This window comes from Neovison vison, chromosome 3 (genome assembly GCF_020171115.1).
Source record: "Neovison vison isolate M4711 chromosome 3, ASM_NN_V1, whole genome shotgun sequence".
Lineage (NCBI taxonomy): Eukaryota > Metazoa > Chordata > Mammalia > Carnivora > Mustelidae > Neogale > Neogale vison.
The window spans coordinates 69,398,608-69,420,468 of NC_058093.1; the positions used below are offsets into that span (position 1 = coordinate 69,398,608).

Consider the following 21,861-nt stretch of genomic DNA (forward strand, 5'->3'; position numbering starts at 1 on the left):
AAGCACGTTCATCCGTCAGCGTTTCTGATTTGAGTTTCTCTACCTGTACTTGCCAAGAGCCTCCCACGCTGCCCATATGGCTCCAGTGGAGAGCAGGAGGGCCCGGACACGCGCAGGGTGAGAGACCAGCCTGACCTCCCAGGAACATGCAGGAATCTGTCAGTGAACCCAACGGAGGGAAAGTGAACCACAGGGCAAAGGGAATGGTTCAGCATGGGAGTGAAAGACCAATCAGACATCAAGCAAATGGAAGTAAAATCCGGGAGCGGTTTCTCGCCCTTGGCAGTGCGCCCTCGGCAGGGCAGGGTAATTCCTCACTGTGGGGCTGTCCTGTGTAACCGAGGCTGCTCCGCGGCCTCCCCAGCCTCCACCTACTATGCCAGTAGCTCCTCTCACTCTGCTCCACCCCAGTTGCGACAATAAAAAAAAAAAAAATGTCTGCAGACATCACCAAATGTCCCCCAGTGGATGTCGGTGAGGGGCACAAAACTGACCCCAGTTGAGAACCATCGCTCTGGAAGCACAGGGTGTACATAGATTGTAGTGTTAAGACCCACAAAATTTGTATTACCGTGTGCCATCCGGTCTTTGACCCAAAAGTCAACTAAGTAAAGGAAGACGGGTAGAACGACAGATCTAACCCAAAACATAATCCACTTGTAGTTTTTCTAAAGTAGTCTATGTCCATGGCAAGTTACCACCTAAAGAGGTGATTTGGATACCACGTGTGGAATGAGATCCTTGCATCCCTTAATGCCCATCCTGGCTCTCATCCCATTGGACATTCCCTCTGAGTGAGCTATCAGCTTCTCCCAAAACCTAACTCGAAAAGAGATACTAGGAAAATGGGCTTGGAAGATATGTGGGAGACTCGTCCTAGAAACAAAATAAGATTTTTTACAGATGCTTGAATGGGAATAGGACAAACTCATTCAGCCATGAGAGAGACAGAAGGGAGAGGAGCTCTTTTGTGAGTGCAGAGACCTCACGGGTCAGTCCGTTGTTGCCAGTAGACTTTCGTGTGGGAAGCAGAGCTGAGCGGGGAACCTCCGAGCCCTAGAACTCAGTCAGGGATGCCATGGTCTCTGGAGCAAGGACACATCACGCTGCTCTACCTTGGTATGGCCTGTCAGAAGAGAATAGTTCAAGGTCTCAAAGATCCCAGGACCCAAGCAACGAGAGAACCAATAGACAGAAAGAAGGCTTGATAATGGCTGATGGGCTGATGGGCTGATGGGCTATGTGGGTACAGCCAGCGGTGCTGAAGCAGGAACCACAGCGGGAGAGCCATCTGTGCTCCTATGACAGCAGGGCAGAGAAGTCTCGTGAGGAGATGCTCGTGTGGAAAAGCGTAGCACGTGTGAAAGAGGCATAGAAAGGAGGCAGGCGATGTGAGTTCCAAGTTGGACCGTCATCTGCTGTGTGACTTTGGGCGTGTCGCTTAAATTATGAGACCTAATTTCTTCCATCTAGGAAACATGGGTTTAATCTACTCAAATAAATGTTTATGGAGTAGTAACTACATCCCTGACACCCGTCCAGGCACTGGGGTTATAACAATAAACACAACTGACGAAAATTTCTGTTCTCATGTAGTTTACATTGCAAGGGAAGAGGAGGATTGAATGGGTAGTTTCTAAAACATTTAATCCTACTATTCTCTGGCCTAAACTCCTAATTACGGGAATCAAAGAGTTCAAATGGTAGGAACAGGTAATCCCAAATCACTTGTGGTCTGAGAATGCAGTCCTCTGTATGAATAATTAGAAAACATCATAAAAACACAAAGACCAAAAAGCATCTGTCATTACTTTTGTTTCAGTGAGGTTAAGCGTGTTAAAAGGTAAGTTCTTTATGTTCTAGATGATGTCCAAATGAGAAGCCAGACTACAGCCTAGGCTGTTTTAGAGATGTTTAAGAGCTGGAGGAATACGTTACCCCTAGAAATGGTAACACATGGTACATATCTAGATATCGAATCTGACATATGAGTGTGGCATTTTCGTGTCATTAACAGAAACTGCCAAGCAAGTTCAAGAAGTTCTATGCGGAGTTTGAAAGTTTAATGGTAAGTGACAGTGGCTCCTTGATTCTGTTCACTGTCTGCGTTAATCCAATTTCTGATTAGGTGAATTGAAGTTCTCATTTCAGAAATTTTACCTGTCCTTGTATGACTTTAAGAAGTTTATGATCCCGTTTTAGTGCTGCTAAAACAAGCATGTCTGACTAATGAATGGTACCCGCAGGAGTCAGCTTAAAGAGGACTTATGTCCCACATAAGGTCAATTTGTGTAACTAAGAAAAGCAGTATAATAGTTTCCACCTAGAAAAGGTGGGCTCTGAGTTGGAAGCTGCGTTTTCCTTGCCTTGCCAAAATTATTGTTCCCCATTGGCTGGGAGGTGTTCGCAGACAGAAAAGGAGTGAGTGGGAGCTGGTAGGAGTGAAGGGATGGTTTCAGGGAGGGAACAGGGGGCTGGCAGGGAAAGAACCCAGAGAAGTCCATGAAGGAAGGAGGCAGTGCTGGGGGAGGGGTTCCGGAAGGGTCCCAGGAAGGAGGCAGTGCTTCCAGAGAGGGGTTCCCAGAAAGGAGGTGGTTCTTGGGGGGGTCCTAAACTGGAGGCAGTGCTTGTTGGGGGGGGTGTTCCAGGAAGGAGGCGGTGCTTTAGTGAGAGTAGGTGGGTCCCAGGAAGGAGGCTATGCTTCAGGAGTGGGGGGGGGTCCCAGGAAGGAGGTGGTGCTTTGGTAGGGGTGGGGGGGTCCCAGGATGGAGGCATGCTTCTGGAGGGGGATTTGGTGGAGGGGGTGTTATTTTACATAGGTTGTGTTTGCTCACAAAGGGACTCTTCCCTCAATCCCTGCAGGCAAATCTCCCTCTCAGGCAAAAAAGCAAATAATTTTCATGTCAGAAGGGAAATTGTTTTAAAACAAAAATCAATTTAACTACATCTATAGCTACAGCTTCGTTGAAAACTATCTGCTTGGGGCAAAACAAGTCTAGGTGTGTTAGAAGTTAGAGGGGCTGGCATAGGTGTCTTTAGTCATTAACCAGCATCTCTCTGTTTCTCCTAAGGATCCTTCTAGAAACCACAGGGCCTACAGGCTGACTGTAGCTAAGCTGGAGCCCCCTCTCATCCCCTTCATGCCTTTGCTCATTAAAGGTAATTCTACGGGAACACACAGGTCAAACCAGGGAGGGGTGTATGGGGAAGAACATGGACAAGAACCTGATCAGACCGAGCTCTTTGGAAAGAATGGTCCCATCCTTCCCCCTTCATCACCTCCTCTCCCCCTTGACTTTTTGGAAAGGCTTGCGAAGATTATTGGAGGAGCAGGGATCTAAGATTTGGGAACACTTGATAGTGAAACCATGGGTTAGTTTGGAAATTTTACTAATCTCAGGTAAAGTGCTTTCAAAAGTTAAACACCCAACATAAAAGGAACTATTATCAGCTTTTTCCAACTGCAGTGTTATGCAAATCTTCTAGCATAATCTAATGGTGCTATTGTGGTTTCTTGGTATGACATATTTCTGTTAGTGATTAGAATGTGACTTTTATTTTTGTGCAGATATGACATTTACTCACGAGGGGAACAAGACGTTCATTGACAATCTAGTAAACTTTGAAAAAATGGTACGTACAGTATTATAACCTTATCTGCAATGTTCTATTTTTTTTTTAAATCAAACTGCATTTGCCCTAATGAAGGAAATAATTTCCATATACGCTGCCGTGTTAAAAGGTAGTTACATATAAAGGAGTTTTGAAAGATTTGGTTCCAATTGGCTGCCTATTTTAGTCTGTCGATTCTCTTTTGTCAAACTGAATGGCGTTTGTGCTGCAGCTCCCAGCAGCCACTAGCTTCTGTGCCTCGTGCTTGGTCCTGGGCTGCCTGTTGCTAAAATGTACGAATGTTCCAGAGTGACTTCTGTGTTGTTATTTTGTTGTAAGATTCCTAGAGCTAGACTTCCCCAGGATGCCTTTGAGTTGTTTATCTGCTGAGCACGTAGGTAAAAGGTAACGCCACAGAAGATCCTTCTTAAGGAATAGTCATTGAAATGTATAAATAAAGAAAATTTGCCCAAGTTCAGAGAAGGAACTTGAGAGTCTTCATAACAAAGACCACTTTTTGAAAAAGAAAAACAAAAACAACAACACAGATGTGGAACTGGCGTGTATCTTCGGTAGTTTGCAGCTCCGCTCAGCCAGAAAAAGCCGTCATCTGGCAAGCGTTGCCTTGCCGTTCGTTTTCTTATCTTCTGTGAGGCAATAAAGCAGGTCATGCCAAAACCTATCTTTAGCTACATAGTGCATGTTCATGGAATGCTCCATTGTCTTCTAAATCCTCTGGCTGCGGCCTGGATGGCTAGGGTGTTACAGTGTGATCTCTGCGTCGGTAAGCATCTGCCCAGGGTTACACTTTGCAGAGGGGAGTATGGGCTCTGCAGGAAAAGCTCAAGCCTGGAGATTTAGGGAGACAGGAGGCTCAGTTCTCAGCTTCGTTCCTTTGTAGCGATCTCTTAACTTCTCTGTGGGTCTGTTTACCCAAGAGCAGATAGGGGTCCTGCCTGCTCCTTCTGTGTCTGGAGATTGTTGATGGGTCCAGATTCCTTTAAGCCATATATAGTGCTACAGAAGTCTCCTCAGAAAAAGGTTCTTCTGGTTTCTTGAAATTCAGCTGGTATACTCGCTCCAGGAGAGCTGGAAACCTCCGGCAGTGATCTGTAAGGATCATACCATCCAGCTTTGGGAACGAGCTTAATGCAAGCGCAGCCTGGTGAAGAAGTCCAACAATTGTCAGGGAATTGAATTTCCATGCCTTAAGCTTGTTAGGAAAGAGCATAGGAGTCCACACTCCTCAAAGACACCCTGTGCTAGAGGGCAAGTATTTCCTCAGCAGTGTCCCCATCCAAGGGCAGAGTATGAGCATCTCTAATACTGTCAGTTTAATAAATCTTTGATCAAAGTAAAAAAATATTCTTTGCTCACTTATTAGTATGGAGAATTAAACATATTTCCCTGATGTCTCAAAATCTGTTTTCCAGAAATAAAAGATTTAGCGAATAGGTAAAGAACCTTCCAGATCACGTATACAGAAATGCAGACCAAGGAATAGCTAAGGCAACTATTTGACTATAAAATATACATGTGCACAGAGGCGTAGAAGGCAGGGTTTCTTAAAGAGTTGACTGAGCTTTAGAACTTTTGATCATTAAAGTGAACAGAACAGGACAAACAAGAATAGCAAAAATATCTGTCAAGGAGAATGAAAGTTGTTTCTTCTAGGCTCTTAGATCTTGGTGTCACCTCCATAACCTTCAAAGGAAGAGTCTTATCTGATGGTTGTTGAGAGTTCCCCTCTCCCATTTCTCCTCTCCATGTCCACAGCAGTGGGCTCTTACACGCCTTGCCGTGAGGAGAGACCCGGCTCCTCACACCCAGCTCTCAGAGATACTCCACTTTAACTTAAAAGCACCTGAACCGGGGGTGCCTGAGTGGCTCAGTGGGTTAAAGCCTCTGCCTTCGGCTTAGGTCATGATCCCAGGGTCCTGGGATCGAGCCCTGCATCAGGGTCTCTGCTCAGCAGGGAGCCTGCTTCCTCCTCTCTCTCTGCCTGCCTCTCTGCCTGCTTATGATCTGTTAAATAAATAAAATCTTCAAAAAAAAAAAAAAAGCACCTGAACCCCCGAGCTAGCAGTTGGGCTGTGATAGCAGGAACATGAATTAACAGACTTACACAAGTGAAGTGTGTTTCTTTCTCTTGTGAATGTCTGAGCAAGTGTGGTGTCTCACGAAGGGGTCAAGGTTCCAGGCTTCTCCTCTCTTGCCATTTCTCCATCCACACTGTCCAAGATGGCAGACCACCACCATCCCATGTCAGGTGGAGGGAAGGGGAGACAGAGAAGGTGAAGACACGCCTTTTCCCTGTAAGGATGTGACCCGGAGTGGCACTCACCATTTGGTTCACTTTTGACTGGCTGGAAACTTACTTAGTCACATGAAAGGAAAGTTGGAATATGCGGCCCTGATTTGGGGTATCCATGTACCCACTAAAAATTAGGGGGTTCCGCTACAGTGAAAGAGAAGGGTAAAAGGATATACCGAAAGAGAACTGTTAGTGTTCCCCTCTAGCAGCTATAAACTTTATTTCATTTGGTAAGTCACACCATGAGAAAGTTCAATTTTACAATTGCCTTTTGTAAGTTTGATGTTACTGGAAAATGACATGGAATTTCAAAACAATTTGATTATGTTTTTTTAAACCTGGCTTTGACCAACCTGGTACTTTTCAGCTTTCCAACCTTTTCTCCCCGTAAACAAACCCACCCTCTGCCCCCAGAATGCTACCACAGCCACTTATAACTCCCACTAGTGGCCACTGTTGTCCCCATGTGTCTTGGGGAAGGAGACATCTCTCTTTTCAGGTTGGTGTCCATGCCATTTCCCAATCATTCATTGCAAGGCCAAGGTGGTGAGCAGAGCTGGCAGCCTTTATGGGGCTGGGAGGCAGTCTCCCTGGAGGGAGACCCTGCCAGGGGCAGAAGTCACCAGGGTAGCCAGGAACACAGATGCCTGTTCTTGGTGGCAGCATTGCACAGACACAGGGAACTACTGTGCCAGCCCTAAGGATTTTTATTTTGAACCTTTTTACCCTTGAGGTATGAAATGAGGATTAGAGAATTTGTTGCATATTGGTTTTCAGGATTTATGAGTACGAACAAAAGAGAATTCACACTCTGATCCTTATGCAAAGAAAAAAAAAGCAGACATTCTTTCATTTGGGGGAAACATAAAGGAGTATTCAAAAAAATGTTTGAATAAAGCCCTTTGTAGCTTTCTATGGCATACATGAATATTTATAACATTTAGGAGGTAGACTAGCAATGGATTAGAGGATAATATGCTGGCTGGCTGCCACTATCCCAGGCTGCATAAAGCATGCTGATAGCCACGCTTGCTACTGTATTAGGAGGTTGGTTCTATTTCAGACATACCCATATTTAGGTGTATTTATTTATGAACATTATTTTAAGATAGTCATTTTATTTGGAATGAGAAGCATGGGGCAAAGCTTCTACACTCCTGGAAACATTAGCAGAAGCTAATTCATTGAGGAAAGAGAAATGCTTTGAATCCTTTTATTTCTGTGTCACTAATTATGGCATTACATAATTAGCAGCGATATGTTTTCTATCACCAATAATATTATTACAAGATCCGTGGAGAAAGCACTAGGCTTATATCAAGCTATGGAAAAAAGAATCTCCAAGTAACAACTGAAATGTTCAAATACATCCAATCCTCAGAACTTTTCACACAATAGAAATCTACAAGAGGACCTTGAAAGTTTATTTCTTTATCTAGACCTCACAAACTGGGCTAAATGCGATTTTCCAAAAGATATGTTTCATAGCAAAGCAATCTGTGTTGACTGTTCGGGCAAAGGATTTCACCAGGAAATATAAAGAAATCCAATAAATAATCCTTGGCCTTTTGGAGATTATATATAGTTAAGAAGGTAAAAGCATAAAGACATGAAATATTAAAAGCAAAAAAAAAAAAAAAAAAGATCTAAGAACTAGTTCACGATAGTAATAAAAGAGATATCCAAAAGCAAAATGCCAGGAGAGGTAACTTCATACAGCTATATCAGGAGGAAAACAAAACCATGTTAAATACAATAACATAATACAATCAAATCCAGACTTGTTACTCTGAGCACCATACAGCCTCACCTCACTCTTCATCTCCTCTGTACTCAGTCCAAGTTGGCAAGACCAACCTTCTTTCTTTTTTTTTTCCTGCCTCAGGGCCTTTGCACTAGCTGTTACCTTTGCCTGAAACTGTCTCCCTGCTAGTCTTCACCTGTCTGACTCTTTCTCATCACTCAGGTCTCTGCTCATGTGTCCCCTCCCCCGAGTGGTCTTTCCTGACTACCCTTCAAACATTCTTCTCTCTCCCACACCCGGCATTCTCAGACAGATAACCTTGCGCTGGCAGCTGGTTTCATAATCTGAGACAACCTTCACTTGCCTCTTCATTGTCTGTCTTCCCCACTAGAATGTAAGTGTCCTGGACCAGGTATTTATCTGTTTTGTTCACTGATATTTCTCCAGCTCCTAAAAAGGTGTCTGGCACGTTGTAAACATGCAAGAAGTACTTGTTGAATAAAAGAATAACCCCATCCTATTTCAGTGTTGGACCTAGTAAGATAGGACAATACACTGAAGCATTTGTTTTCTTCTGAAACATTTTTAAAGGATTTTATATAGGGTCACCTGGGTGGTGCAGCTGGTTAAGCATCTGCCTTCACCTCAGGTCATGATCCCAAGGTCCTGGGATTGAGTCCTGCATCAGGCTCCCTGCTCAGTGGGGAGCTGTTTCTCCTTCCACCTACTTTTACACTCTTGCTCACTCTCTCTCTCTCTCTCTCCCTCTCAAATACATTAAATTCTTAAAAAATAAATAAATAAAGGACTTTGTAGAACAAAGATTTTATCCAGAAATGTTTTCTATTTTATTAGAAAATTTGATTAAGCAGAATGTCCCAGGCATTTTGCATTATTGACAGTTTCTGCAAGATGACTCCCTTAGCCTTCTGTTCCAACGTGGACATTCTTCTTCTCCCCTGCTCTCTGTGGTGCTGTGTCCACCCTTCACCATCCTTTCCTGAATGCAGAGATGCATGTGCAATACTCTGCATGTGACTGGACAGGCCCCTGAGCCACGAGGTCCTGTGGCTGGGAAATGTACAATGTATCACAAGCATCATGTACATTTCATGTGTGTGTCTGTATGTCGCATACCTTTTGGATAGAAAGATCCATAGCCAGGGGATGGGACTCGGGGCTCTTCCTCTGTACACCACCGAGGCTGGCTGAAGCCTGGGCCTTTTTGTCTTCTACTTCTGGTCCTTACTGTGCACTTAATTCTACTAGGTTTCTCTCATGGACACGATCTTTGTATGTGAGAACTATATACATTTCTAGATCTTGTGGAAAAAAAACTCCTGTCCAAAATATATGAGGATCTGAGTAAAATGACCAGGTGATGTAGGTGTGGTTTTATACATGCTCGGCAAGGAATAACTGACGGAGATTCTTTATTTGATAACACACAGATGGGGGCAGAGTCAAATCAGTAGGGGCAGAAATAAGAAAAGAAGAGGCAGTGTGGGAAACAGGAAGAACACGGTTGGCAAAGATCTAAGGGGAAGAGAAGGAAAGACAAAATCTGCTCAGGGTAGGCATTTAGAAGAGGCCTGAAGTCCAGGAGCGGCTTCTCAAAGGCCTCAGAGCAGAGAGGCAGCCTGGCCTCAGAAGAGGAAGGCTGTTCTGGAAGCTGCCTCTGTGTGGGAGGGAGGTCAAGAAAGTGTATAACAGGGCAAGATGGCATTGCCTGCAGGGCCTGCTGGTCTGAACTTGAAAAGAGACATGAAAGTCTGCTCCTCTTCAGGGACAGGAGAGCTAAGGGCCTGGACAGAGGTGGCCAGAGAAGCTGGAGACAGCTGTAAAGGCCTGCCGGGCTCTCGGCTTATCTGGACAGGTGTGAAGGTGTAAGTTGGCCAGCCCACTCCTGCGGGCTGGAAGCCGCCTGAGAGGTAGAAAGGGAGGCTCAGTCCCAAGGGCCCAGCCTGAGATGAAGCCCCTCCGACCCTTCATCGGGTTCAAGGGGAATAACTTACGGAGCTGGAGGGAAATTTGTGCTTGGGACCATAGCCTCAAGGCCTCTTGTCTATGCCAGGCTGGACGGCAGACAGCCCCTTCCTTGGACAGCCTCTTTGCCTGTAAGCCTGACCCCCAAGAAGGACATTTCCTTCCGACTTGCTCTGTTTTCAGCTAATGAAATAAACACATGAGGGTAGGTACAGAGCCGTTCACTTGCCACCTGATTTTCCTTCCTGAGCTTCCCTCTGCGAGTTCATGTCCAGAGGGAGAGGTGTCAGCCTTCGTTTGGGCCCGTCTCCCAGCCTCGTGGGTGAAGAACTGCATGAACATATTAATTTGTGCAAATAAACCCCAAAGACCTAGACTGAGACTGGGTCTCCGGAAAAACGGTGACTGTGTGGAATGTAAAACCTTTTCCACGGTTCTGACTGCGGACTGCTTTCTTGGTGAGAGGGCCCAAGCTGGCCATTGGCAGAGCAGAATCTAAGGTGGTGATTCCCAGCAGGGGGTGGGGGGAGCCCATGGAAGTCCTGTCTGGTGTGGGAGTGGGGTTCACACTGCCCCCCCCACACACTGGCTCAGAGTGCCTACTAAAAGGAGCGAATTCTCCTTGCTTGGCCCCCGGCCTACAAACTGCTGTTCTCATAAGCCTGTTGCTAAAGGGCGTGTGTCATAAACCTCAGGTTTGCTGAGATGGGGAAAAAAGATGAGAAGCTTTGCCTTGGAGTAATCGAGTATTTTCTCACTGGCCCGGCCCCACTGCAAAGCTGCCTGGCCTGCTCCAGGCAGGCCAACCGGCTCCGGCACGATCGTGAAACCTAGGGTGTAATCTTTGGCTTCATCCCTGCTGCAGCCGTTGGATAACAAAGCCTGTGTCTCTTTAAACTTCGTTTCTGCCAACCTTAACTGAGAACACGGGCAAATACGTGGCTGTCTGCCGTCAAAAACAACATGTAAGGCTTAAGTCCCTGAAGGACTGAAAGACTCTTGACTAGATAAATGCAGAATCCTCCACTTTGGTCCAAGAAAGCAAGTGCACGGCAACAGAGAGGGAAGCTGGGTCCAAACAGCAGCTCATGAAACAGGCTCGAGGTTTAATTCGCTGTAGTTTGACAATGCCAGCAATGTGACTTTTTTTACATTGTGGACTCAGATATATAGCCTCATCCAGACCAGGGAAGGAAGATAATCATTCTTCTGCTATCTGCTTTGCTTAATCTAGGGCACGATGCTAGAGGCTGCCCTAAAGAGACCCACAACTGTCAAATTGGTAAACTGAAAATTGTTAAAGAAATTGGGAATGTTTAGACCAAACCAGAATAGAACTGGGGCAGAGGGGTGAGGAGATGTCCACAATGACTGTCTTTAAGTGTTTGAAGAACTGTCCTAATAAGGAAGAACTAAGTGGGGCGCCTGGTGGCTCAGGTGGTTAAGCTTCTGCCTTGAACTCAGGTCATGATCCCAGGGTCCTGGCAGTCCCACATAAGGCTCGCAGCTCAGTGGGGAGTCTGCTTCTTTAAAAAACAAAACAAAACAAAACAAAAAGAACAGGAGGAACTAAATGTGCTTGTTGTGGCTCCAGAGCTCAGAACTAGGATCAGTGGGTGAAAAGCAAAGGGAGACCAGCTTTGACTCAGAATGATAAAGAAATTTCTAATAGTCAAGAGATGTATAAAAATGAAGGTGGCTGTCCTGGCAGGAATGAGTCCCTCTCAGTGGATGGGTCCAAACAGCCGGAAGCTGGTGTTGCTAGGCAGGCTCTGAAAGGGATTGTGTACCTTGCAGATACCTGAAGAAGGGAACCTCTGAAGCCTGTTTCATGGGGGGTGGTGGGGGTGCTTGTAGGTGCAGTGGTTAGCAGCTTACCGCAGGTGACCATGGGTGCAAAAGTGGGTGGAGTTAATGTCCAGCTAACCCTTCTCCAGCCTTGCGAAAGCCTTCTGCTGGTGTGTGTCCCCTGGGATGCCAGCAGGGTTCACGCACGCTTGTTGCACCAGGGTTTACGGGGGGCAGCGTGACCATGCAGACCTCACAAAAGAAAACCATGGGCCTCATTGCAAAAGCCAGATTTGGATTTCAAACTTAAACTGAAGTTACCTTTGAGGACAATTAAAAAGGAAACGTCAAAATTAAAACCATTGTTAAAATTAATCAAAGATTTAGAAAGGTAGAATGAACTCCAGAGCTGGAAATTACTGATTTAAACAATTGTTCTCACATTTTAAACCGCATAATGAGCTAAAAAAGATGAAGCCTCAGAGTATAGCTGTAAAGAGTAGTCTAAAACCAAAGTCAGAATGAAATGTTTTAGCTTTCAAAACTAAAAAGCAGAACAATTACTCCCTGCAAAATGGTATAGGAAGAGGTTTCTGACCCCTGCTAATTGTTTTATTATTCTTCAGAGGGGCACACTGGCAGCCTTTCCCGGGGTTTTCGGTAATTACATTCCATTCAATATCTGAAGAATTACAATAATTCTACGCAGAATATACTTGTGCCCTTCGGATGCAAAGCCGAGAGAAGTGAAAAAACAACTTAAAGTAAATTAGCAGGGAAATTATCATGATTCCTGTTTATTTCAGGGCTCCATATATCAGAGGCTAATTATACATTGTATGTTACATTTTCTTAGAGGTATTTGTATTTCTCATGCTGATCAACAGACACGCTGGTTTCTAGGGCCCTTTATGAAAATGAAGTTCCAACTTTTCCAACTGCCTCTTTGTGTGTGAGAAATGATCCAGTGCAGACATGTGGCACCCAATGTTCCCAGAGTCCTCAGAGCAGTTGGATTCAGCAGAACACTTAGAATGCTAAGTGTTCACATGTACGTCCTTCAGAAGCTTCCACTCTTCTGTGAATTTCTTTTCCTGCCAAACAAGCTGGGGGTTTTGCTTGTTTGTTTGTTTTTACCCATAGAGAAGCTTTCTTGAAGTCATTTTCTATACTTTGGCAAGCCAAGGGTCCATGAGAGACAAAAGCAAAGACTGGAATTACATAGCCACTCAGAGATAAGAAAATCTCTTTTCCTGGCTGGAGCCTTATCAATTTTCTGCTAGTGTTAGAATTAATCCACCATCTCTGCTGGACCCCCTTTAGAGTCTGAACAGCAAAGGGCTCCTGAGACAATACACAGAGCCTGGGGGGGCCAGCTACCGTTAAAATATCCCGAGCGAGAAATGTACATCCTAGCTGAGAAATGGTGCGTGGGTCTCACCGATGTTTTTCCTCATGTATCTGCCTTTCCTATTTTTTCCTCCTTTTTCCTTTTGTCTTAAACTAAGTTGAGTGTAGTGTAAAAAAATTCGCTTATAAGTCTTTATGGCAACCAAAACATCAAGAAACTAAGAGGATCACTTAATGACAAAATTTTAAAAGGTTACATAAATTATGATCTGCTCATGAGATCGAATACCAACTCATTTTTTTAATGTTTTAAAATGCACGTGGCATGGAAAACAGTCACAATGCCAAAATTTCTATCAAAACAGAAAGATGTATGTACACTACGACTTCAGTTTTCTGAAAAAGATGATTTTACATATTTATTTTAAAACATTAGAAAGAGGGGCGCCTGGGTGGCTCAGTGGGTTAAAGCCTTTGCCTTCGGCTCAGGTCATGATCTCAGGGTCCTGGGATGGAGCCCTGAATTGGGATCTCTGCTTGGCAGGGAGCCTGCTTCCTCCTCTCTCTCTGCCTGCCTCTCTGCCTACTTGTGAACTCTGTCTGTCAAATAAATAAATAAAATCTTTTTAAAAATAAATAAATAAAGCATTAGAAAGAAATGTACCAAAATGTAAATGAGGTGATAATCGTAAGTGATTTTTACTTTGCTCTTAATGTTTTCTTCATTTTCTCATTTTCTAAAATGTGCATGAGGAAGTATGACAGTCAGAAAGGGAATTAAAAAAGGAAGGAAGGAGGGAGGAAATCAAATAATGGAGATTAACATTAAAGCACACACACTTCCGGGGTGCCTGGGTGGCTCAGTGGGTTAAGCCCCTGCCTTCAGCTCAGGTCATGATTCCAGGGTCCTGGGATGGAGCCCCACATCTGGCTCTCTGCTCAGTAGGGAGCCTGCTTCCCCCCACCCTGCCTGCCTCTGCCTACTTGTGATCTCTGTCTTTCAAATAAATAAATAAAATCTTAAAAAAAAAAAAAAAACACACACACACTTCCTGCTGGCAGATTAGAAGGGTCTGTGATGCACAGTGTTTACCAAAATGTGTAGGTAGGATAGTCTGATTGTATTCAGTCAGTAGAATCTAATACCTCATTACAGAGTCCTGTTTACTGGGAGGAGGAAAAGCTAGCCTTTTTCCCCATCTCGGATAGTTACAAATTCTCTGACAAAAGTTCACCATGACCTTGGGAAGGGATGGTGAAAACTAGGCCTGAGGGGTAAGTCTCAGAAACAACAGGCTGATGTTTATGTCAGAGGCACAAGCAAACATCTGGATGAGAATTATGCCGTGAGGATTCTTCCTGTGGGAAGCACCTTGCTTATGTGACTGTAGGTCCCTCTTTCAAGTCATTAAACCGGTTCTACGTCAGCCAGTGGCCTCCAGATAGTCAGTGTCTCAGAACAGGCTTTTTTTCATGGTCCCAGGTATTCCCATGATAGATAATGCCTTGTTTTCTTTTATGGATTATACGCTAACCTTCCCTGCATTTCACTTCTTTTTTTCTTTATTCTTTCTAGCGCATGATTGCAAATACTGCCAGAACAGTGAGATACTGCAGGAGCCAAGCCTTCAGTAAGTTAAATGCTGCTGTGTGCCATAATCTTGATCTGGGTGATCGAGTCCTTTTTAATGAGGCTATGGAGACATTCTAGAAGTCTGGACAATATCTGATCGTGTCAGGGACACTTCGGACCATGAATGCCCATGAGATAGGGGCCTTGCGTTGAAGGACTTTCTAATTGTAAAACCTGAAACTAACCCTAGGGATATTGTTTTATGAATGAACTTCAAGAGAATAAATGTGCTTTTTCTGGTGTGGCTAGAGACAGCTAAGACACCATTGCCAACAAATCCCGCCTCAAACCAACTGTGTTTATGACTCACTGCTTGATGTTGAGAAATTCACATCAATTTCTGATGACTCAGCTCTGTCGTTTATAAACCAGGAAAGATATTATTTATTGTCTCTTGGGATGTTGCAAGAACGCATTTATATGTATAACTTGTTTGCAAAAGGCCCCATAGCAGGAATTCATTATTATATTTCTAGTATTCCCAGGTGAATTTAAGATGTTCCTCCTAAATCTGAACATATGGCACCGTAACTGGTACCATACAGTGCTTTAATATAAAACTATTACTACTAATAAACAGCGATCTTGAACTGTTGGGGATTAAGTTGCATCACAGCACCAGATCATCCTGCCAGACCAGGGCTACCGTCTCCTGGGCTGGGACTTGGGGTGGGGTGGAGCTTCGGGTCCCTCCAGCTGGGCTGGGAGTCAGAAGGCCGCCCCTATAAAGTTCTTTGCTAAATTCATTGTATGAGTCACTTGAAGTCATTTGGCTTATTAAGCCAACGCGATAATTTGAGAGGGACGTGCTGTGGGGCTTACCTCCCCCCCCCCCCGCCAATCAAGTAAACCTTGTTCTAAGAGACTAGAAGTTTCTCAGCTTACAAATCTGAGCTATCTTTACCCTTCCTAGCCCAGGACTGGCCCAAAGTGAGGGTTGGCTAACACAGGATGCCAGACCTGCTAAATGTTCATTTGTTAATGTATAAAGGAGGAAAAAACCTAGGAAGAATAATCTTAACTCAGGGAACAAGTAGACCTTTAAAATTCTTATTCAAGTGGTCATGCTTCCTCTTCCTTCCAAAGTGAGAATAGTCTTGTACATCAGCAACTATCGCTGTGTGGATTCTAGAGTTAGAGTGTCTCACATCTCTTCACCTAGTAATTTACAGTCTGTGTAAAGACATGGTCTTCAAGCTGTTATACAAGTGAATATGAGAACATCTAGGTAATGTCAGTTTACAATGAGACCCATGAATCCAGGGCCCTTCAGGAGGTCCAGGAAGGTCCTGAAATTAAACACAAAGTTTTTGTGCCTGCGAGGGTTTGTAGCCTTGAGGAGATTCTCAGTGGTTTCTTAGAGCAGAAGAGCTGCTGTAGACTATGTTTTGTTCCATAAGCCTCTTGGGAAGTACAGCCTACATTCTCCTCCATCTCCTAGAGAAGTCAGTGGGGGTGGGGTGGGGAATTACATAGCTCTCTGTAAGATGCCCACTGCGTTGGTTGAAGTTATCAGGAACTGCTGGTAAACAGCAGCTGCTCGGCGCTGAAGTCAACAGTCTATAGATAAAGCTATAGGAATAGATGCGTAAACATTGTGGGAATATGTACAATGTAATTACAGTATATTGTACATGGAGAGTACACTGCCAGGGAAAAGCGAGGAATTAAACACTGTGGTATTATTTATATGTGATAATTATACTGATGAGTTTTTTCTTAGAGTGAGTAGGGGCCTTTGTAACTTTGCTCTGCTTTTCTGTGTTCAGACCTGCACCCCTATCCTCCACCCCTGATGCAGATGGCATTCCAACTGTCTCTGCGAGTGATGCGTGGATCTAAGCAGAGCAGATGGACTGCAGAAGGCGGTGGGTTAGGAGGGGAAGAACCCTGGCGGGGAGGCTAGACTCTAGCTCGGTCACTCCCAGTGTCCTTCTAGATGACAGCCCCATGCTGCTGATGCATCTGTGGGGTGAGGTGGCCCGGGGCCCGGAGCACAGGTGCTGGGTCTAACCCGAGCATCTTCCCCCCTCTTGTCTGGAAATAATGTCACCGTTGTGAAATGAAGAGATTTCCCAGGAAAAGAAATCCAGATCGCTCATTTCTCTAGAAAAGTAGGAAGATGGGGCAACTCCGGGGGTGGGGGGTGCTGATGGCCACGTGGCCCCGGCCCGGGGGAGCTGAGGAGTCCCTTCCAAAGGGAACTGTGGTTCCAGTTCCCCACTGTCAGATTTGGCTTTCCACCTTCACGTAGATTCTCTGCAGAAGGCCCTGGGCCCCTGATGCTTCTTTCAGCCTGGTTTTAGAGAAAGCTGTTAACTTCCGAACTCCCCGGCTCACATGCGGGAGAAGGGGAGTGGATGAGAATAGAACAGTAACTGGGATTTCAGAACAGGTCGAATCAGGGAATCGAAGGTCTAGCGGACCTTGTGATTTCAGCCTGCGTGCGCAGCCTTAAAACGCACACGTGGGTGCAGGAGTGCTGCATGCCAGACTCAAGTAACGAGGAGAGTGGGACTTGCTAATCTCACTGGCTTGTTTCAGTTCCACCAGGGTGTTCAGCGCTTTTGCTAGGGGCTTATGAACCCCATGTCTTTTTGCCATCAGCCCTCATCCTGTATCAAAGGGGGCAGAGAGCTGAGTGTGAGACACAGGTGGGACGGAAAGAGGAAGCAATTTTAATGTATAACTGATGTAGAGCCATCAAGTGATGCTCTCACTTTTATTTGGTGCCATTTTTTTTTTTTTTTTACAACATGCAGTACAAAGGAAAATGATCAAATAGGTGATTCCAGGGAAGGAAAGGGTGAGAGAGAGGAGATGGACATCTATTTCAGTGAATATGGTATGTTGAAAGATTGCAATGGAACCTTGGAATCCACGATAACTGTAATAAGTAATTGGAGGAAACAGAGCTGTGTCTTACATGCATATATTACGCAATGCCAATTTGCTCTTTTCTCCTTCAACAGACCCCGATGCAGCACAAGCTAGTAAGAACCATCAGGATGTCCGGAGTTATGTACGGCAATTAAATGTGATTGACAACCAGAGAACTTTATCACAGATGTCACACAGATTAGAGCCTCGTCGGCCATAGACATTTAAAGTGCCCAGAACAACGGTTTGCCTCCAGTCCACAGTTTTTCAAAAATTCCATTTACGTTACTACTGACTGTCTTGTCACTAGAAAATTCTACAAAACAAGCAGACACGCAGCCTGAGACATCTCAGGGCTGCGGCTTACCAGCGTCCTGACAAGAGAAGAAATTCTTTGACTTGCATAAAACGTTCGCACTCTAGCTTAGGAGCCTCCAATTTGTGGTCACCCTATTTTATTTCCAATTGTGCCATCCTCTTTGCTGAAACATAAATTAAGTCCCACACGAAGAGCTTGGTGGGAATACCATTGTCAAGAGACATAGCAAGTCCCTGATGGTTCTCCTCAGAGAATTGGCAGGGGAGATACACTACAAATAGGGTTTACGTGACTACGTCTGTGGTGGTCTAGTTTCACAGTTTTTAATCTCAGCACCTTGATTTGGAGCATGAGGTTGGAAGGTGTTGAAGAATCATGTAAATCTAAATCATAAGCTGTATTCTAGCATCTTCATAGTCTTACCTCTGAAGGAGTTAAACCCCACCACACTACTATAAAACATTATGGCTATTTATGTAATTTAGGGAGGACTGGTCTGTAATTTCTGAATGATATCTAGAATAATATTTATGTTTACAATGTAACTTTTTTAAACTTACAAGTCAGGATTACATACATAAGAATTCCACTAAGAAACTCCAAGGTTCTAAAAATTGCCAGCGTTAAAATAAAAAAAAGAAAGAACATTTCAAAAGAGCACAATATGCACAAAACATTTTTCAAAATTAAAATATTTTCCTGGGCATTAAAAACCTTTACTATTGGCTAATTATTATTACTGATTTAAAAAAAAACACATATTTTCTGGACTTAAATGTTATTACAAATATCTTAATTTTCAGCAATTGTTTTGCACTTTCAAATAGATTGTAAATAGTTCACTCAATCAATGGTATAGAGTTATTTATTTGCTATATAATAGATATTGTGCCAAATGATTACTTTTTATTTATTTTATTTAGTATGTAATTTTGGAGTACATTTTTTCCTCTTTTCACAATTAGGCTACATTTAATGTGTAGGAATTGTATGTATGTATATCTTCTGTAAATAACAGCTAGTATCTTCATTAAATATAATTGTTGACAAGAAAGGGTCGTGTTATTCTTGATTCTTGTAATATGGAAAGGGTAACCTTTTGGTATGGGGGGGGTCCCAGCTTTTTTTAATTGAAATAAAATTCAGATACTATAAAAATCACCCTTTTAAAGAGCAAAATGCAGTGGCTTTTAGTATATTCACAAGGTTGTTCAACCATCATCACTAATTCTAGAACATTCTCTGCATTCCTGAGAAAAAAACCCATATCCTTTAGCAAACGCACCTCACTCTCCTCTTCCCCCAGTCTTGGGAAACCACTATCTGCTTCCTGTCTCTGCAGATTTACCTATTGTGGACATTTTGTATAAATGGAATTATATAATATGTGGCCTTCTATGTCGGATTTCTTCCACTTATAGCATTTTCAGGGTTAATCCAGCATTATCAGTACTTCATTTCTTTTTATGGCTGAATAATATTTGATGATGTGGATATACCACTTGTCAGTTGATAGACACTTGGGTTGTTCCACTTTTTGGTTATTAGCAACTTCGGGAAAGGCACGATTTTAGAACTGCCTGGTATGGGGCCTCATACCATTTCTCAGTGATTTAAGCACTTAGTAAATATTTGATGAAGAGATTTCTAAAATTCCTTAAAGTCCAAATATGTCTCTATTTTTTCTTGTTAGCATTTTCCAGAGTGTGTTCCAGGCTATACTAGTCTCACAAGCTCACAAACTATTCCTCCAAAAACAGACACACAACTGCAAAGCAAAAAACAAAGCCAGGATGGTATCTTCAAATAAAATTGTGAGCCCCTGTACAATACACAGCCCATTCTTAGAAACGATTCTCAATATTCATTAACATATTAAAGGCTCTGAGAAGTCCCACTGCAATCCCTCCTAACACACAGTGGAGGCTCATTTTGAGAAATGCTAAAGCAGGCAAATGACTTTCTGTGTTCATTCATATCATAGTTCAAGGTCCCCAGGGGTGTTGTTTTATGCAGTGTTAACCTCCTACCTAGTGGAGCATAATGCCTGGAATTTACTAGAGAATTTTTTTTAAAAAGTCACTGAATAAATTTTTTTTGAAGCCATCATTTTTCAGCATTTCACTGATAGGCCTCAGTATTGGCTGCAAATTTTCACCATTATATAGTTTTCCTTTCCTAGATAATTTTGAAAGCTGAGAAACGAAGCTGATAGCCTATCCCTTGGGCATTCTTGCTCTTGTTTACTCTTCTTTACTTCCTTCCTTACTCTTACTTTGTTACTTAAAAGTTGGTATCCCAGGTGTGCCTGGGTGGTCCAGTCGGTTAAGCATTGGCCTTTGGCTCAGGTCAGGGTCCTGGGATGGAGTCCTACATCGGGCTCTCTACTCAGCAGAGAGTCTGCTTCTCCCTCTCTCTCTGTTGCTCCCCCTGCTTGTGCTCTCTCTCTGTCAAATAAATAAAATCCTAAAAAAAAAAAAAAGCTGGTATCCTATGTCTAATAGCCTCTTTCCCCCAATTTCATGGTGACTGACATCTTTTGACCTTTTAATTTAGTTTCAACATTATTCAAAATTAATACATATCCCCTTAGGCTTCCAAATAAGAATAAGGTAGCTATGGCAAAGTAAAAGAACTCACACTCTAAATATGGAGAGTAGTAGCCAGGCAACCTTTCCTGAAGCAGGAGGTGCAGTTAATATTTTAAAACTTGCAAATGAGCCAAAAGAAAATGAGAGGCCTACAGGGTCACAAGAAGGATAATGAGGTTTGCTGGAAGACATGAAAAAAGAAGAAAGGATGTTTTTACCAAAAATGCCTGCAGAAAATTATACATGTGAGCATTTAACATATCTACTTAGCAAGGTCACTGGCACGATGTACAAGAGCTAAGCCTTTCCAGCAATTTTGGAATATGATGCAGGTTAAATAGATTGCTCCTAAACTCAATGGCATTTCCTCTTAAATATCAATGCAGATCAATGACCACCGGTTTGAGGAAATTAAAAGAAATGTATTCTGGTTTTAAAATGTGCTTTTATTTTTTTTAAAGTCAGCATAGGACATGCAGTGTGGTAAAAATGAACCCCTGCCTCGAATGGCTTTCTTTATACTGTCAATCTACAATGTATGACATTCCTTGCTGTGGAATAATCTTCATTTTCTCTATTTGTTTTATGTTGGGGAGGAAGAATTCCTCTGCCCTTCATGGTCCTTGTAGCTGGTCTAAGAATCAAATTGATATGAGACAGATTAAAAGGAGAAAATCAAATTTAATAGCTTACTTAGGGGGAACACCCACACAGACATGGAAATTTTAAAGACAGTCAGGCAAAATGAGGTCTATGTGTCATCTCAAACCAAGAAAGAGGGAATAGGAGGCTGCAAAGGGAAGGGATGAAAAAAGAATGAAAAAGAGTAAATGTTTGGTAAACCCGCGTTTGCTGGGCCACTCAGAAACAATGGGACAAAGAGAGGACTTTGATCGCGCAGGTCTTGCTGGGTTTCTCCCTGTCTGCAGTACGCAGTTCAGTATACCATGGTTATGCATGGTGATAGCTGTCTTGCTAGAGCAACTCCTCTGTCTAAAGTCTTTCAAGCAGTTGAGAGGAAGGTGAAGAGCTTTCCCTGAATTTGCTGGGGTTTGCTTGCTTTTTAACTTAAAATCATCTTCATGCCGAAGTTGCCCACCTTGGACAACCTGCCCTGGGGCCCTACACCTACATCGAGAACAGCATGGTGTTCCATGGTCAGGTAGCTTATAAACTGACTTACAAACTTAACTTAAAGAACCTTTAACTTAATTAGACATTGTCAGTTAACTTCCTATTCACTCGTTCATTAGCAAATAGTGGTTGAGGGACTTACTGAAGTGCCAGGCCCTCTATGAGCTCCGCATTCAATGGTGAGAAAAACTAGAAGGTCCCTATTCTCCTGGAGCTTATCACCTCGTAGGGGAGACAGAAAGTTAATCAAAGAATCAAACATAATATAAAAACACTCCCAGGGAAGCATCTGGTGTTCACGGACATGTAATAAGGGGATTTGCACTGATCCGAGGTAAGGAAATATTTCCTGTGGAAGTGACGGTTGACCAGTACTCCGAAGGATGAAGATGCTAATGAGGCAGGAGAGAGAAGAGTATGTCCTAAGCAGGGAATAATCGTGGCAGTGTGAAGGGCGGAAAGCTCACTGTGGCAGAGCCGAGAGGGCGCCGGGGAGCGTGCTCCAGAATG

At 43.5% G+C, this 21,861-nt stretch overlaps 1 protein-coding gene across 3 annotated transcripts in view; it reads left to right on the forward strand.

The window, feature by feature from the left end:
• The window catches only part of RAPGEF4 (Rap guanine nucleotide exchange factor 4), a 286,340-nt gene extending 267,660 nt beyond the window's left edge, over positions 1–18,680 (forward strand). For all 3 annotated transcript variants that reach the window (XM_044242346.1, XM_044242349.1, XM_044242347.1), the window contains 5 exons: positions 2,018–2,068; positions 3,072–3,159; positions 3,569–3,633; positions 14,371–14,425; positions 17,400–18,680. In XM_044242346.1, the coding sequence (XP_044098281.1) occupies positions 2,018–2,068; positions 3,072–3,159; positions 3,569–3,633; positions 14,371–14,425; positions 17,400–17,527 (387 nt within the window). In that variant the 3' untranslated portion in view covers positions 17,528–18,680. The remainder of the gene's footprint in view (positions 1–2,017; positions 2,069–3,071; positions 3,160–3,568; positions 3,634–14,370; positions 14,426–17,399) is intronic.
• The last annotated feature ends 3,181 nt before the right edge of the window (positions 18,681–21,861 follow it).